We start from the raw sequence: 19,216 nt of genomic DNA on the forward strand, positions 1-19,216 counted from the left end.
AACCTCAAACTAGCAGGTACAGTCTTGATAAAATAACTTCAGGAAATACAGAGGAACTGATAACTCAAGAAAAAACATGATCTGAAAGACTCATTCTCGCTTCTGAGATCAATGTTATTTTTTGAAACGCTGTATGACATACAAATACAATAAAACTATAAAGCTTTTAGCCTCAAGGTATTCAGCTTAACATCCAATGAATGAGTTTAGGTACTCTAAAAAATTTGCTCATTAGGGTGCAAGAGGTATGTTTTTGTAAGTTATTCAGGTAATAACAAATTAAACTCAGTGCACACAGCTTTTACCTGGCAAAAACTTCACAGCCTGGAGCATGCGCCTTTCTAGAGCGAAGTCCACCATCAAATGAGTCATACTATCACTGACCTTTGGTTTCAGAGAGATGCGGAACGCTGAAGCCATTGTGACTCTAAAGTCAAGAAAGCAGCATTAGCAAAATGTATTTTTCATTGTTTAAGTCATACAGACATTTTTAAAAACAGCAATCAGATAACCTGTGTTGTTAATGTCAAACTCTTAGCCAAAATACTGATCAAAGACCAGAACATTTTTCTAGTAGAACACTGTTTCTATTTTGGAGTCTGTACCAAATTGTAAAGTTTTGCTAATGTGACTGTCTCAAAGAGAATATGGTGCAAGCCGCCAGTCGTTCCATATTACTAGGCAAAGAAAGACTAGAATTGATTAGAGCAGAGCTTAAAACTTCTTTTATTAGTGAAAAAACTTGGATAAGAGACAAAACTTATATCACTTTACACAGAACCAGGAAGGATGAAAAATCTAAAGCACTGCAGAATCAGGATCATGTACTATATCCTTAGAAATATGAAACTTAAACCTTTAGTTTAAAGAGGTCCAAAGATCTTTTCTGCTCAACAAGATCCACTCATTACCTCCAAAGTGCATTTTCATGTGTTCAATATTGCTCAGAAGGCATTTATAAATAGAAGTGAACAAGATGAATATTCTGATTTCATATCTACCACTAATCTTAGCAGGGGATGAAGAAACATTTAAGTTGCAGACACCATATTGCCTTGGAAAATGCAAGTACCAGATCAGCCTTAAAAGTTCCAATGAAACACAAATCCCATTCCCACTTCTGAAATCTTAGCTCAGTCCTTATTCTGAGTGCTCCTAAGACACTCCTGTACTCCAACTACACCACCAAAAAAACAGGATGACAAGTCTCTTGTACAGTTCTGTATAGTTCTGTAACTCTGAAGACATCAGGCCACACAGCAGAATTTGAGTAACACTGATTCAGACAGCACACAGGTCCTAACTCCTGCTTTAAGAAAAAAGATTCTTAACCAGACAGTAATATACACACCACAAAAGAAAGTCAACTGCAAACACTCATATCAATTTACACCCACAGATCTGTGGCACCTTTAGAGAGAGGAAATGATATGCAGTAAGTGCAAGAGCTCTCAGTTCTCAGGTGTAAGAAATCAGGCAAGAAAGGGAAGGGACCAGAATGTCTGAGTTGAGACCTGCTGGTCAAACTAAAGAGCAAGAGCGAACTGCACAGGCAGTGGAGGCAGGCACAGGTATCCTGGGAAGACTACAGGGAGCTGCCTGGTTGTGTAGCGATGGGGTCAGGAGGGCCAAGGCGCAGCTGGAGCTGAATTTGGCAAGGGGTGCAAAGAATAACAAGAAGGGCTTCTACAGGTTTGTCAACCAGAAAATGAGTGTCAAAGGAGGCATACGCCCCAATGAACAAGAACAGTGGCCTAGTACCAGCACATGAGGAGAAGGCTGAGGTATTCAACAACTTTTTTGCCTCAGTCTTCACCGGTAACCTCTCTCCTCACCCCTCCCGAGTCGATGGATTACAGGATGGAGACCAGGGGGATGAAACCCTCCCACTGTAAGGGAAGATCAGGTTCATGACTGCTGGAGGAACCTGGATATATACAAGTCTACGGGACCTGATGAGGTGCATCTGAGAGTCCTGAGGGAATTGGCTGATATAGTTGACAAGCCACTCTCCATGATATTTGAAGAGTCATGGCAATCAGGTGAAGTCCTTGGGGACTAGAAAAAAGGAAACATTGTCCCCATCTTTAAAAACGGGAGAAAGGAGGACCCATGGAACTACTGACCTGTCAGCCTCACCTCTGTGCCTGGGAAGATCATGGAACAGATCCTCCTAGAAGCTTTGCTAAGGCACATGGAGGACAGGGAGGTCATTCGAGGTAGCCAGCATGGCTTCACCAAGGTCAAGTCCTGCCTGACCCACCTAGCGGCCTTCTGTGATGGAACAACTGCATCAGTAGACAAGGGAAGTGTAACGGATGTAATCTACCTGGACTTCTGCAAGGCCTTTGATACAGTTCCCCACAGTATCCTTTTCTCTAAACTGAAGAGATATGGATTTGATGGGTGGACTGTTCAGTGGATAAGGCACTGGCTGGATGGTCACATCCAGAGGGTAGTGGTCAATGGATCAATGTCCAGATGGAGAGCAGTGACAAGTGTTGTCCCTCAGGCGCCCGTACTGGGACCAGTACTATTTAGTATCTTCATCAACAACATAAGACAGTGGGGTCAAGTGTAGCCACAGCAAGTTTGCACATGACACCAAGCTGAGCAGTGCAGCTGGCACACCAGAAGGATGGGATGTCATCTGGAGACCTGGACAAGCTGGAGAGATGAGCCTGTGAGAACCTCATGAGGTTCAACAAGGCCAAACGCAACATCCTGTACCTGTTTTGGGGCAATCTCCAGTATCAAACAGGCTGAGGAATGAAGAGATTGAGGGCAGCCCTGCAGAGGACTTGGGGGTACTGATGAACAAAAAGCTGTAGATGAGCCAACAATGTCTGCTTGCAGACAAGAAAGCCCATACCCTGGGCTGCATCAAAAGAAGCATGGCCAGCAGGGCCAGAGAGGTGATTCTGCCCCTCTAGTCTGCTCAGGTAAGACCCCACCTGGAGTCCATTACTGCATCCAGCTCTGGAGCCCTCAACACAGGAAGGACATGGACCTGTTGCAGTGGGTGCAGAGGAGGGACACAAAAATGATCCGAGGGCTGGAACACCTCTCCTATGACGACAGGCTGAGAAAGTTGGGGTTGTTCAGCCTGGAGAAGAGAAGGCTACATGGAGTCCTTATTGCGGCCTTCCAGTACTTGAAGGGTGACTATAGGAAAGATGAGGACAATTTTTTTTCACAAGGCCTATTGTGACAAGACAAGGAGTAATGGTTTTAAACTAAAGGAAGGTAGATTTAGACTGGATATGAGGAAAAAATTTTTTACTATGAAGGTGGTGAAACACTGGAACAGGTTTCCCAGAGATGTGGTAGATGCCCCATCCCTAGAAACATTCAAGGTCAGGTTGGATGGGGCCTTGAGCAACCTGATCTAGCTGAAGATGTCCGTGCATGCTGCAGGGGGGTTGGACTAGATGACCTTTAAAGGTCCCTTCCAACCTACACCATTCTATGATTCTATATTTCACTAGTATGTAAGAGAGATTGTGTCCTAACTAGAGGTACATTAAAGGATGGTGAAAAAAACCTCAGGTAATGAAGGAGGGGGAGGAAAGATGAAGTTGAGTATTAAAGATGCAAGCATGTTGAGAGTGGCAAGCGTTACAGTTTTGGCATATAAGGCTCATTATAGAAGATACAGGTCAACTGATTTCCCAAGACCGAGTTGACATCTGAAATTCAGTATGAGCTGCTGTGGTGGTGTAGCCCTCCCACCCCAGGCCACCCTGACATCTCAGGATAAGCCCTATTGTGCTGTTATCTTAGTCACAAGTGCAATGACTTGAGCACCAGGTCATTGCTGGCTTCACCTGCATCATCTGCAGCCTGAACGGTACATCAGGACCCCCCTGAGATATCAGGATAAGCCACACATGCTTTGGGAAAACTCCCATTGTGCTGTTATCTTGGTCGCAAGTACAGTGACTTGGGGGCCAGGCACCCTCTGGCCACACCTGGGCCATCCACTGCCTGCCTTATTGTACCAGAATGACTCAGCACAAATTGCGGCCAAAATGGGAAATACTGACCAAAGCCAGTCACCTTGAGATTCTATAAATAGCAATCTAAAAGTGAGACCTTTCGAGCTCTCCAGGACCGCAGTGGGCTGCGTGACCCAGTATCTCCCCAAGCTGAGACGCCTCTCAGGGCAGATTTCAAAAGGAATGAAAAGATCATCCATCAACAATTTTGTGAGGACTCAAAGGCCTGACTTGGCGACATTCACCGATGATGAATCCATTGATGAATGCCGGCACATAAAAGTGAGTAATTCATGAAACTCTCAAAAACATAAATTTTAATCACACATTAACCTCTGTGTGAGTGCACACACAATTCAATTTAAACTGTCTGTCTGCGTGTACGTGTGCAACTTGCTTTAGAGCTGTTTGTCAGTCTGTCTGTGTTATGTGTGTGATTTGATTTAAACCCCACCTGTGTGTATAATCCTGCTCTAAGTTTCAGGTCACCCTTCCCATTCTTGAATCTTTAACTAAGTTGCTATTTTGACTGTAACAAATATCATTGAATCACTCTTAAATTGGCTAATGCTTAACAATTATACAACCTAATTTTGTGACCTATCTTAAAAATATTAATAAATCCTAAATTGCTGCTAGACCAAGACAGTGTTAAAAAAAAAAAATCTTATTCCATGACAGCTGCCTAGCAGATTCCACTGCTCGGCCATATGGGTATAGTCAATCTCTCTTTAAGGAAGAATAATCCTTTGATTAGCGGTAAGAGAACACTGTGTAGTCAGCTTCAGACAGCTTTTTAACTTCCGTGTAGGTACCAATCTTAAAAGAACCAGCCACAGTTGGTTCAAAAGGATTAGATTACACAGCATTTCAAGAAACCAGAAGAGTAAGAGGATGCTTATTACAGATAAAAAGTGTTAAGATTCCTGCCACTGCCACTATCCCTCTGATTTGTTAAGGACAAATCAGAGTTAAATGTTAGAGACAGATGTTAGTCTTTAACCTTCGAAAAAGCAAAGACTAATTTCTTTAGCAATTACTCATTTTACACAGAACTTCAGAGAATTTAGCCAATCAGACCCTTCCTTGAAAACCTATAAATTGAATGCCAACTTGTGTGGTCTGTAAGAGGAACACATGCTGGAAACACCCTGTGAGGTGTCTTTCAAACTATTATGCACATCACAGTAAATTTCTGAACCAGAGAATCAGACTCACAGAATGTAGTTATTCTTCCAAGTGAAGAGAAATGGCCTTAGCATTTATTTTGAAACAGTAAACTGCTGCTTTCTAAACAATAGTTTCAAGACACAGTTCAAAGAAAAGATATCAGAAATAGCAATTTCATTTACATTAGGCAGAGTGATGTCACCAGAAATACCTCAACAGCTACATGACTTTTTACATTCAAAAGGAAGATTAGCTAGCAAAAGTCTGTAAGTACTTAAAAAACCTGAAACAACAAGATTTTCTCATCATGTAAAGGGACAGAGTCAGCTTGAAACATTATTAAATTTAAGCCATCAGGTATGAAAAATAAATCAGAATGTTATTATTATTAATAATTATATACCGTATTAATTACATACTTACAGATACTTAAAGAATAATAAATAAAAATAGCTGCTGCAGAGATCTACTTCCCTGCATTAAAAAATACCTTTCTCTTTATTAAGATACGAAAAGCCAGCAGTCAGCAAGGAAAAACACTACATGAGAAAGAGTTTTTAGTTCTCTCCCAAAAGTTGTGATGTCACAACAAACACTTAGGAAAGAGTCAATGAATTTAAGCTGACTATGACCCTTTTGAAATAAATGCATTTTCAAGGATAAGGTTAATTCAAAGACACAAAAGCGATAGACTTTGTACTGTACCTATCTTTGATCTGTCTGGCAGCCTTGATGCATGTCAGGGAGAAGAGAGAGAAAGTAGTTAGTATTTCCATGCGAGAATCAATGGTGGTAACATGCAAGAAGGCTAAGAGCAATCTCAGCTGTAGTGCCCAGATTTGAAGATCAAAATGAGTTTAACATTTTCATCAAAATAAATTTTCCCATAAAGCATGTTAATAATATTGGTTAGAACTGCAACCATGTATCACCTGGGAAAAACTGATCTCAAGAACCACACCAAACCAATTCCAAATTACTCAACTTCCTGGGCATGACTTTGTCTCCTCAGATTTCTCTTAATCAGTTAAGTTACTCTCCATCACATTTTTAAAGAGCTACGCAATCAAGTCAGTAAAATTTAACTACCATGGTATTTTCTGTGAAACTATGAAGTGCTTATTAGTGGCATATAACCATACCTGACTTGTTTGGCTATACATCATAGGATGTATACTCTGACAAACAAGAAAAAAAACAGGACACGCTTCAACTTTTCATCTGAAAGTTATTGCACTATTCCAACAATACTTCCTAAAAGACTCTCTCCATATGTCATTATTCAAAACCACAGAAAACCACAGAAAATCATTTTTCTCAGCATTTAAATGATAGCACTGATGCAGATGCAGAAGTGGTGATAGGGTATCTCAAAGATAAATATTAACTAGCATTTGGAAAGACAAAATCCCTGTCCTTCACCAAGAGGAACGGCAAACCTAAGACTAAATCTTATTGTTTAAGTAGTGATGGCTTGATTAGGTCTGTTGAATCCATGCTTGGAGTTACCATTGCTACTTAATCTAGTTGCCATTCAGCTGAAGTACTTTCCCTTCCAAAAAGGAGACAAGAAACACCAGGTAGCTTCCCTGTTTGAAGTGAAACAAAAGTGGAGGACTTCCAAATTTTTTATTAAGCAAAAAGCACACTCATGGACAAAAAACCCAAACAAACAAAATACCCACACACACAGTTGTCCCTGCTATAAAGCCAATTTTATATCCCCAAAGTGGGAAGCAGAAGAAACCAAGTGTTCAGAAATAATTTAGCTTAAGAGGTAGCTTTGTTTATCTTAAACCGAAGTTATTATAGGAACTACTGACTGGTTTTCCTACATGATAGTAGAAGAAACAGAACTACTTAAAAACAAGAGCCTTCTTCATAACCTCTATGCCTCATGGAATATGCAGTGGCCAGGACTCAAAAGTCTTCTGCAAGACAGTCCTGGCTTAACTACTTTGAATTTAGTTTTTTTCCAGGCTACTGACAAAGGCAGCCGTCCATCTCAGATGAGCTGCCCAGCATTGTCAAATCACATCCTATCTAACCACTGAACCCTCCTGTACGCTGGCATTCTTGTTCTTTTGATTTCCAATAGGACAATTCAGCAAATAAAGCCACAAAATATCTAACATAGAAACAAAAATTTCAAAAAATAACCTTAGTTTAGTTTTATGCTAGTTTCTCTTGAGCTGATTTACCAGAGTATCCAAAGACAATTTGTGCCAAAAGAAAAAAGAAAGGACTCTGAGGATTATTTCAGCAAGCCCAGTGTACTGAGTCAGTGTATATGTAGAACTGTTTTATTAATTTGTAAGTATACTCTTCCAGATAGATACACATTGTCTTATTTACAGGCCTGCTGTGGAATAATACACATTATTTGTATTCGAATCACAATGTGAGGCCCAGATTAGGCTCTTGCCTACGAAGCATACATATGCATTAGAAGGCTTTGGGGAACAGAGGAAGTGTTGCCCTGAATTCAGTTTCCTAAGATCTTTCAGGACAGCTGTAGAGTTCAGGCTTGCAAATCAAAGATCCACAGCTTGCATGAAACTCTGCAAAACATCTTGTCATCCATGGATGGCTGCAGCTAGAATATAGAGACTCTCTGCAAGCGTCATGTAACAGCACTGGGCAACTGACGGGTCACTTGCCACAGTTTTGAATGCTAGCCATCACACATTTGGTAAGTCTTGGTTCAGCTTTATAGAGATTTATTTCAACATCACTTCCTGGGTTCGCTTACCTAGCATTGGTGCAGGTTTGTGTAACAATGACAGCTGTCCAGGAGAAGGCATTCCTTCCCCCTCCCCCCGCCTAAGAAAAAACTTACTTTAAGACTGCATAAAAATTCAAAACTATAGTGCTTGACTTGGCTCCTCTACAGAGCATCAAATGTGTTTTATCTCACTATTCCTCTTAAGTTTGCAGGGTCCAGTACAGTAATGCGAAGTAAATTTCAAATTGAGACAAATACCAGCATCTGCCTTACGCACATCCATTCAATGTTTTCTACCTTTAAGAATTCCGCAGGGTCCTTTATGTCCAGCGACTGCGCAGCAAGTTCCAGCAGCTCTTCAGAACTCTCTAGGGCATTACTACACTGGCTAAGCTGATCCTGAAGCAAAAACAGAAAGTAGGAATAATTTGATGTACTCATGTTAAAAAAGGTGGTTTATAAACTACCAGTATTAGAACTACAGGGCTTTGCCATGGATTTGTAACAACTTATTACCTTATCCAATCAAGGCTATTACCTCCTCTGACACATTGTGTTAACTAGAATTTCACTGCGCTTGATGTGCAGAGTGATACATGGCACATCCTACAAACCCAAAGGGGAAAAAGTTGGATGGGTGGTGAAGTCGGGCTTAATACCCAGATTTCATTTTAAGGCATGTTTCTCCGAAACCATCAGGATTTCAGAAGCAAAGAAATGCTTATATCTGTGTGCACTACAATTTCTATTTACAGAACTGCACTTCATCAATGAACTGATACTGTTTAATGCAGCAGTAGCCATCAAAAAGGCAATTATTTGATCCCCAACCAGCTCTAGAACTGTCACAACACAACCCTGAAAAATCAATATTGCTGTGTAACAAATGAGGACAGTAGAGGAAGGGGAACAGAGGAAGAAGGGCAAAAAAGAAATTTCTTTCAGGTTTATCTAGAACTTGTCATTAGAAAACTACCATCCCCAGTACAAAACAATCCACAAAGAACTTCTGGTATTATATACTATAGTTATAACCCTAAAAAAGATTAGTTCTGAGTACTCTGCAGGATTCTAAACACACTGTAGGTTAAACAAGATGCGCATTTTAAACCTGCCAGCAGCTTTTGCACGGCCATTCAACCTACAGCTGTTTTTCTGCTCATGTGATACTTAAACGTAATATCTCAAAACACATCAACAGCAAGTAATTATTCTTCTTTAAACACTTTAGCAAAGACAGCTTGCTTTAAAGTAGTCACTGCCTCAAAAGCAACCAACAGTTGCATCAACTTCGAGAACAGACCAGTCTTAAGCACTTCAGAAGTTTTGGCAAGTGTGGCGAGTTGACCTGGGCCAACTGCCAGATGCCTCTCAGATTTACTGTTCAAGGATAAAATAGCAGCAAGGAAACAGTCCAACAGCTAGAAGTTTGTACAGTTTCCAGATAGCTTCTGAAGCATGCCATTAACACAAGCTGTCATTCATCTAATATTGCTGCTGTCCTCTTTGGAGGATACCCAGTGCTGACAAACTCAGTTATACCAGGACACTGCCAAAACATCACAGGCAAACACCTCAAAAGAGAGAAGCAAATGCCAGAGGCATTTTCAAACAGCTTTGCAGAAATGACAGGGTAACTGGATGCTTCCATCAGCACCTTACTGAGACGCATCTGCATTTGGGAGTTAAAAATAAACACTTTAGTGTCATTAAAATACACTGCCCCAAAATGAAGCAATATCTTTTCAAAGCAATGGATTAAGGAGAATTTCTAAATTTTGGCCTTAACTTTCAAGGAAATTTTTTGGGAGAGATCAGTCTAAATATTAAATCCTCACCCTTCTTCACCATTATGCAGCCCCAGTACTTTAGGATACAGCTTATTCTCAACAAAAGCATCTAGTCACCTAGAGAGTCACCTAGAGACTAAATACAGCAAAAAGCACTTTAAGAGGACAATAAATTAAGCAAGTCCATTCCTTTAAACAGGATGTTTAGACCTCACTGAAGTTCCTTTGTTTCCTCATACAAAGTTAATTTTTAGTTCCAGTCAAAGATAATTGTTTGGATTAATACACTCGATGCAACAGTTTTGATATGTTAGTTTGGTTTGGGAGATTGACTGTTGGGAAAAGCACTCTTGCAGTGCCTCAGTTATAGAGGAAGCTTGGTCTGTCATCAAGTAATGAGAATGTCCTTTGGGCCTGTAGAGAACAGCCTCAACTGGAAGACAAGTAGGGCACTTAACAACTGTGTCAGTGATCTGTAACATTCTACTTGTCTTCATCCTCTTCTGACTAAGTAGCAGCTCAGCTGTTCAACACAGATACCAGGCAGCAATTCTTGATACAGCTGTACCACACTGATAAGCTTTCAGAAGAACATGATTCAACCACACCTGAGCTTGATCAAATTAGATTAAGTATCAGAAAATTAACAGGTATTAACAGAATGAACAAAAAATTTCAATGATCAAGCCAAACGGCCAGATGAGTAATTATCAAAACAGTTTTCCATTCCAGAATAATTTCTTGCAAGATTAACTTTAGTTTTTCTTCACTAGAAGGTAGAGTAACTGATACATGCCATAGCTGAATTTCTCCTATGAGCTGTTCATTGAGAACCACTTACTCTTTAAGCATTTAAGTCCTAAGTGTCCTCAGATGTGGGTAGACCTCTGTCTGTTGAGAAACTTCAGAAGGACTTAAAACAGATATATGGGGAGAAAGATTAAATTGGAGGTGGGAGAGTGCACTCAAGTGCTCAACTTAGATTGTGCACTCAGATTTTCTGGCATGTTTTACACCCAATTTTTAAGTGTGAACATAAACCAGACCTTATAAGGAAGGCTGTGGAGTTTGTTTCAGGAAACCACTCCTCGAACTTCTTTAAACTAACTAGACATGAGAAGCTGAAGTTTTCACAGAAACAAACATCTTCCTTATTGCTTTGCATAAGGAAAAAGAACTAGACAGAAGAATGCTGCAACTAGGATTACTTAAAGAGCTGGATAAACATCTTCTGCTTAAAAGATTTAACTGTGCTTTGGCCCCATGCAAGTAGACATCCTGAAAGCTAGAGCCAACTTGCTACACACTACTGTAAAAACGTAAGACTTTATACAGTGTTTCAGAAAGTTACAGTTTTGTTTGTTTCTCTAAAACACACTGAAAAGATTCTCCTGCCTGAAATTATACAACTACAAACTGGTGAAGTTCACATAGCAGCTTTAGTAGCAGGCGCCAGTGTAACCTGTTCCCAAGCAATTCCTGTATGTCTTCCATGTGCATATATAATTTGCTTGATGTTAACAAGCAGAGGATGGCCAGTTCTGTCAATAGGAGACCAGCCTTTGTGCTTAGGACACCTGGCGTAATTCTTGACTCTTCAGTTCAAGCCTGAGCAAATCACGTAGGCATGTCTACAGGTTCAGATGCTCATATTCCCAACTGGAGAGAAAACAATTTCAGTCCAGAAGCTGTTCATTAGTTTGAAGGTAGTAAACATATCTAAGTCCTGCTCCTATGCAACCACTCTCCACCTGCAAGCTCTACAGGTAATACCACTTCCTTTCTACATAACAATGTTGAGAACATAAACATGCTAGAGACGAAGTACCCTAGAAGAAGGGACCAGAGAAGTACTTACATCGAAGAAAACTTTTACCTTACATTTACTGCATTTTTTTTTTTGCAACACTACCAAAAATTTCACCTTCAATTGAGATTTAAAATCGGAGTTTAAAACTGCTTCTGCTCAGCTGCAAAAATTTACAGATGTAGCTATATAGTTACCTGCAGAGCTTGAACTTTACGAGCCTCTTCTTGCTGAATAGTATTGGCCATACTCCCCTTCATCTCATCCAATATAGAATACAGACCATCAAATTCTTCATCCAACTCACTGATTGCGTTAGAAGAGTTTACCTGAGAAGAGAATTGAAACTGCTGCAATTTGTACTGGAAACAACGCAGACTAGTCTTTCAGACTGAAAGTCACATTGTTAGCCCAAATTTGCTGTGCCATGACCACTAGATACCTTGTCACCTTACTAGATACTGCTCCTCACCTTATTAAAAGGGAAAGAACATTAGGAATGATGGACACCACCTAAGCAGACTGTGCTGATCTACATCAGGACACTGAAGACTAAAATCTATGAAAATTCCATGGTACTCAAACTTGCACAGAACCAACAGACGTGGCAATTTTGTTCCATGCCAAAAGCCGTTGATTTCCCTCTCACAATTATATATGGAATGCTAGATGTTTGTAAGGAGGTAGTTACTCAGTTCCATATAAAATTGTTTCATCTGATACTAAAAGCTGCACTCAGGAAGCCTGCTTAAAGATCTGCTGGATGATTTCCATTTCTGCAGTTAACTTGGCTGAGCTTTAGCACAAAACAAACAACTTAAGGCTTATTGATAGGCTAAAGGAACCTAAACCTCACCCTAGTATAGATACTCTAAAAATTAGGTGTAACTTAACCTAAGCCTAAAAACTTACAACTACTGAAAAGAGAAAGAATAAAGAATTTTCTTCCAAGCGTCAGGATGGTCTCATTTTTCAGTCTGCCAAGCAGACTAAAAGTCTAAAAAAAGACAAATTCCAACTAACAGGAGTCTGAGATCTTGCATAAAAATTCAGATTCTCTCTTCCACACAAATCAAATCCTACAATAGCTTTTCACATGAAAAGCAAAACTGTCATAACTTTCAACTAGAGACAGACTTAAAAAATAAAATGTCTTCCTATCTGGTTCCACCATGAAGATGCATTTTAAACTTGGTTCTTATAGCCCATCCCTTACACACTACCCAAACGGTCTGAGACTGACAAAACTGGAAAGTTGCTCCCCTCTCAGCTACAAACATATTAGCCTTAATATATATATACCTGAACATTTTTTATTGTGTGGTTCAGCATGTCAATGAAGTTGTGAATTTCATCATTTTTGTTCGCTAGAGTAGAGACAATCCTTTGCAGAGTCTCCTAGAATTACAAAAACAAGTGAGAGAAGTTGTAAAAGAACCTTGTAATTTTTTTAACCATCACCATTTCAACATACATGGAAATTCATCATACATGTTCCACTAGTGGCGAATTCAACTCCTATTCTCATGGGATCAGATAATACATTTTGTTAGAAGAGAGAAAGTGTATCAAAGGTCTAAGCAGCACTCCACCAAACTAAAGATCTCCAGTTGTTAGCTTAAGAAAAATCAAGACTGTTTTATAATACACCACTGTTTCATGTTTTGCTGGCCGTGTTACTGCAACTCTCAAATCATCTAAACCAGACTACCTGCTGGCACCCCACTCTGCCATATACAGCTTCTCCAGATGAGAAGGGTTGTGCTTGTGCAACCAAAGAGAGAACCAATAGAGAGAGAAAAAACCAAAACCACAAAACCTGGTAGAAGTTAACCCACAAGAAAAATTAGCATTTTCTTTTGTCAAAAGCAGCTAGTGTTGAATAACTAAGCTGATGGCTTATTCTACATACAGAATAAATCTGCAACAGTGATCTGTAAACTTACTCTAAATGGTGGTTAAATATTTTTAATTACTTTAATTTTCGAATTCATTTTAGAAAAATTTTAATTTTTAAAATTTAAAAATCAAAATTTTAATTACAACAGTAAAAAATTAATTCCTTTAAATATACTTTTGTATTCCAATTAAAAGTTACCTTAAAAAGCAAAGCTTACTGATAGCTGAGAAAGAAAATCAAGGTTATTTCTGTTGTGTATTCCTCTAGCTATGAAAAAGCAGTAGATTCAGCTTACAAAATACATATTAAGTAGGCAAAACTGTTAAGCACACCAAAATGCATTTTTAAATTAGACTTGGTAGTCTTATTTAAGCTTGCTGAGTAGTCAGTCACATATTCTAAGAATCTGACAAAAACACATCAACATTTGGTAGTTAAAACTAAGTCAAGCTGTATAATTAAAGCTCAGAGTGTATCAGCATATGTAAGGATAAATAGAGAGCAAGGTGAGGAGGTAACTAAGAACTTTCTGTTACTTATATAATTGATAGTAAGTTCTAGAAACAAATCTGACTCTAAGATGCTAGATTTGGCTCTTTAAAAAAATTAAAGCCTGTCTTAATTATAATTAAGGCATTATTAAACAGTTGGGCTCAGTGTTTCAAGTTGCTCAGCTTAACTTTGTTACTTGACAACATTTAGGAAATCAAAGCACAGCGAGCTAATAAGCACGCCTTAAAAACAGCCAGAGCACCAAAAAGATGTTGCAGAGGTCCCTACCATAAGCAATTTCTTAATAAACATTTACTACTTAGATCATATTTGTTTGCTAAAAAGCAAGAAAAATATTTAATCGTTCCACAACATCCACAGCGAACCTCGACACTGCATTCCGCATAACTAATCTCTCCACTAGTCCTAAACCACACTCGTACCTGTTTCTTCCAACCCTTTCCACAGCAGTTTTCAATGCATCTGCAATGATATATTCATTGGCACTCCAGCCCATTGTCTCTTTGCAGAGTGTCACACTCACAAAGTTAAACCACTAGCACAGGAAAGTGAAATTCTACTGCTTTTACCACAGGTATTGTGATGGTGTTAAGTAAAGATCACAGGCACACCCAGAGCAGGGGACACAGGACCGTGTCCAGGCAGGTTTTGAATGTCTCTGGTGAAGGAGATTCCACAACCTCCCTGGGCAGCCTGTTCCACTGCTCTGGCACCCTCACAGGAAAGAAGTTTTTTCTCATATTGAGGTGGAACTTCTTGTGTTCCCATTTGTGCCCATTGCCCCTTGGCCTGGCATTGGGCACCACTGAAAAGAGCCTAGTCCCATCATCCTGACACCCACCCTTCAGATATTTATAGGTATTGAAGAAATCCCCCCACAGTCTTCTCTTCTGCAGGCTGAACAAACCCAGGTCTCTCAGCCTGTCCTCATAAGGGAGATGCTGCAGTCCCCTGATCATCTTGGTAGCTCTCCGCTGGACTTGCTTAAGCAGTTCCCTGTCCTTCTTAAACTGGGGGGCCCAAAACTGCACACAGCACTCCAAACGTGGTCTCACTAGGGCTGAGTAGGGGGGGAGGCTAACCTCTCTCGATCTGCTGGCCACACTCCTTTTAATGCAGCCCAGATATAACAGACCAGCTACCAGTGACTCAAATTAGGACTCTGAGGAAGAAGAACAAGACCAAACTGGCTTCTTTCAGAAAAAAAAATATGGTATAGCAAGTCTTGATCACTTCATTACAGAGTCTTGTCATTGTCTGGTTAAAACTGAACACATTTAAGGACAGTTTTGTACATGTTAAAATGGCAGATGAAATGCTATTGTCCAACCAGCTGCTTCTGCACTCACTGCTGACCAGAGGCAATTGTTTTCACATGTCTGACAGCCCGCAGCTAAGCCTTAGATCCTATAAACATAACTGTCAATTTGGATGAACAGGAAAACTCCCAATCCTCTTTCAGCTAGGATTTTAGGGCTTACTTGGTTGTACCACATGGAAAAAAAAATTTAGTCTTCTTGTACATAGTACTAAACAATTTTTTTGTATTTTGTAGCTACATACGATTAAAGGAAGAGATCTGCATTGAGGAATGCTTAGAAAGCCTTTACACACCCAAATACATGGCAGCAACTGTAAGATAGCTAGCTGTCCAGCAAGGTTTTCCACTACATCTAAAGTTAGAGTTAGCTGACCAAACGGATCTGTACAGCTTTTTTTAAGTAAACTACCAATCTCTCCAAACAGAAATTCCATCAGGTTTGGTCAAACTCGAACAAGTTTAGGTGCCTTCTACAAACACAGACGCATTTGTAGATGAAAATACCCACCAGCAGCAAACAGAATTTTTCTTAAACACCAAGGCACAAGCCCCCAGAACAGAAACTCAGGTTTTAGGAATCACTAACATACAATATTTTCTAATGTAATTTTCTAATCACTAACATGTAATAAATAGATTTTCTTCCAAATGTCTTGGGATGTTTGGAAATTCAAATGCCAAATTCAGAACACCACTGTTGCCATTTCTTCCTTTAACAGGGATTTCTGAACAGTCACTACAATAACATGTAAAAAAAAAAAGGGTGCTAGAAAACTTACCAACATAAGCAGCAGTTGAAGCTTACATCTGCATTACTTCATAAAAGAATTACAACATCACCAGTCTCAGTAAAGCTTCTTGCTATTTCTCCACTGAAGGGAATTTAAATCTATTACCCACTGATGGCTGTATTTCATAGAATCCCATCACAGATAATTTTCTTTTAGTTTTCTCTCTGGTTAGGGTGTGTTCAGTGAGGTCAATTTCAAATTAATTTTCAAAACACTGTGGCATATTCATTACAGAATTCATTTTTGCTCCTATCAATCAGTGACCTTCATACTGCTCTCCACTTTTTTGTCCTATTCTTATTCTCTGAATCTAATACACTCTGCAGAAAAAAAAAGCACAGCATTCATAAAGCAATGGACGTGGAAGGGATAAAGAACATAAAAGAATATGAAAAAGGATTGGAAGCCCTGCCACACGTGGTGGCTTACAGTCTTGCCAGGAGCATAAAAGCAGACAATATACCCTTCTTTGAATAGCTAGTAACTAACATCCCAGAGCACCTCTTGAAGCAGGTAAGCATCTCATAAAAGTTAAAGAGTAAACTTTGATAAATTAAACAATTACATCAGTTCTGTTTATAAAGCAAGTTCTCAACTTGCTCAAGATCATACTAAAGTCTTATGACATGACTGGATGCAGAACAAGAGTTTCTGATGCAGCTTCAGGCCTAGGACAAAAACCCAGTGTCATACTAACCTTCATGTGCAGATCAAATTTCAAACCAGAGGACATACATACTTAGCCTCTGTTTAATTTATCTTCTGCACTTGTCCACACATTGAAGTTGCCAGAGTTTGAAGGAGTACTTAAGACAATACAGGTGACAATAGCAAACTAAGAGGCAAAGTATTGTAAAGTATGAGATCAACTGCAATTTTACTACTGTGTTCAGAACCTCTGACAAGCACTGAAATTCAAATACGATCACTGACACCACTAGGGAACATCCATCTAGAGCACCCACAACAGCTGCAGCCCTCATTTACTTCTTCTCCGAGGCGCTAATCTGACATCAAGCAGGCAAAGGCAGACAGACTCAAATTCACATAGCATCTATGAGAAGCACAGGGGGTTTTTTGCATTTCACAGCTCACCTTCCAAAGCATAGATGAGTATGAAGTGCCAGTACACAAACATTTACCTAAAACAGCAAACATCTGCAATCTGTGAATTTCAAGCCATTAGTAGTGCTAGTTATCCCGACCCTACTCACAAACCAGTTTCCAAGCTAAGGAAAGAACAGTCTTCACAGAGACAGTAACAGAAGTCCTTTTGGACTGCTAGACTGAAAGCCAAAAGCTGAGTCATAACTTTTTTGCAGAGAGTATAATTTTTAGAAAGTGCAGCCCTTGGCCAGGCACATCCCTGCTTCTCTGTAATTTCCCTGAGGGGGCAGATGGCAAGTAAGGTAAGGAGAGAATTATAGGGCAGCAGCCGGGGGAGGGGGGAAGGGAAGTACAGAACGCTTTTATTAATTAGTTCTCTTCAACACAGGATTACATCAATGGGGAATAGAAGGGCCTATGTACGCACCACAATTACTTACGACAGGGATGCGCAGTATGAGAGGGCTCTACCCCAGAGCCCTGTCTCATTAAGATGCGGCAACTGCCGGGTGAGGCCGGCACCCGAAGCAGACAGGCAGGGAGCAGCCCCTCCGGCTGGGCACCCCGCCCCTCCAGGCCTCCCCCAGCCCTCACAGCGGCCCCGGGGCGGGGGGCGTTGCCCTTCCCGCGCCACCGCCCGCTCTCACGGCGGCGGGTAACGCCTCACTGCCCCCGCCGCCCCTCTCCGCGCACCTGGGCAAGGCCGACAGCCCGGGGAAAGGCCCCGGCTGCCTCCGCGGCGGCTCCCGGAGGCAGCCGCTCGCCGCAGCCCGGCGGCGCACGCCGCTGAGTGGCGAGCGGCCCGCCTTCACCCCCCACCACCCCGGCCCGCCCCGACCCGCGGGGAGGCAGGCTCCCGCCACCGGCACTCACTCTCTGCTCGTCCATGATGAGGGAGGAGGAGGGAAGGAAGGAAGGACGGCCGGGCCCGGCGGCAGCGCGCGCCGCGCGGTAGAACCGCCGCGGCCTCCGCCGCCCTCCGGGAGACCGGCCCGCCCCGCCCCCCTGCGCGCACGCGCGCTGCCCACAGCTCCCGCTGCCCTCGTCCCCCCTCCGCGCACGCCGGCTGCACGTGCGCCGCCGCTCCCCGATCGAGGAGGGGCCTCTGGGCATGCGCAGTCGGAGCCCGTGGCGGGCAGCAGAGGCGGCGAGTGAGGCTGCGTCGGGTGTCGGCGGTTCGAGTCCCGGCACCGCCCGGGGGCGGGGTGGCCTGGTCCGGCCGGGCTGGCGGCTGTCCGTGGCGGTCCCTTCGTCCGTGGGCCGCTACGCGGGGGATGGAGTGCATACGCCGTGTGTGTCAGGCATGCCACCGCACCCCGGGTGGCAGGAGAGAGCAGGGTGCCCCCATCCCAAGGCCAGTGCTGAGCTCCGCAGGGGGCAGGCACCCCAAAACCCTGGGTCACCCCCCAAAACCCTCAGTGACCCCCGGGGGAGCAGCAGTCCCAGGCCCAGCACAGCCCCCAGCACTTGCTGCCCACTAAGCCTTGCAGGGAAGTGCCCCCGCGGCAGGCGATGCCGCACAGCCGGGAGCCCGTGCCCTGGGCATCGTGTGCCTGCAGCGACTGCATTGGCAGTGCGTTATGTTGTGTTACCAGGCTATATTACCTATGTATATATTAGGTTAGGCATCCTGTAAGGCAGCGTTGCTTTATCTTAGAGCTCACTAATCCAATATTTAAAAAAAAAAATATGTTTCACCGCAGTGATGGAAAGAAATAGTAATTTCATAATGATAACGTTTTACAGAGATAGAGCCATAAAACAGCCGCTGGGCCAAAGTGTAGCTTTATGGTTTTATAGCAGCTCTGAGCGCTGTGCTGATATTAAAAGGCAACACTTTTCACACTGGGCTCACAGCAAGAGGAACCCACCTCTAGTGTGGAAATTTGTCACAGTGGGGAGATTTTGCCACCTACAAGTGAAGGTATTCTCTTTAAAGGCATTTATGCCTCTGTGAGCGCTGTCTCACCATGGCTTTAACTTCTCCATCGGCAGCACTGTAAAAATACAGGGCAAGAGGAAATATGGCAGCAGCGAGGTGATGTGACCTGCCAGGAGGCATAGCTCCAGTCTTCCCAGCTTCATCCAGAGGTC

The 19,216-nt window shown here is 41.9% G+C and overlaps 1 protein-coding gene across 7 annotated transcripts in view; it reads right to left on the minus strand.

Moving 5' to 3' along the window:
• The window catches only part of FSD1L (fibronectin type III and SPRY domain containing 1 like), a 40,849-nt gene extending 22,720 nt beyond the window's left edge, over positions 1 to 18,129 (minus strand). For 5 of the 7 annotated variants that reach the window (XM_064437836.1, XM_064437835.1, XM_064437833.1 and 2 more), the window contains exons 1-6: positions 17,996 to 18,129; positions 12,793 to 12,888; positions 11,688 to 11,819; positions 8,191 to 8,292; positions 5,874 to 5,896; positions 306 to 427 (exon numbers count right to left, since the gene is read on the minus strand). In XM_064437836.1, coding sequence (XP_064293906.1) covers positions 306 to 427; positions 5,874 to 5,896; positions 8,191 to 8,292; positions 11,688 to 11,819; positions 12,793 to 12,888; positions 17,996 to 18,010 — 490 coding nt within the window. In that variant the 5' untranslated portion in view covers positions 18,011 to 18,129. Of the gene's footprint in view, positions 1 to 305; positions 428 to 5,873; positions 5,897 to 8,190; positions 8,299 to 11,687; positions 11,820 to 12,792; positions 12,889 to 17,995 lie in introns of those variants that run through there. The other 2 variants (XM_064437838.1, XM_064437837.1) reach the window with 2 other exon arrangements.
• Between the last annotated feature and the right edge of the window lie 1,087 nt (positions 18,130 to 19,216).

Source organism: Phalacrocorax carbo, chromosome Z (assembly GCF_963921805.1).
Source record: "Phalacrocorax carbo chromosome Z, bPhaCar2.1, whole genome shotgun sequence".
Taxonomy (NCBI): domain Eukaryota; kingdom Metazoa; phylum Chordata; class Aves; order Suliformes; family Phalacrocoracidae; genus Phalacrocorax; species Phalacrocorax carbo.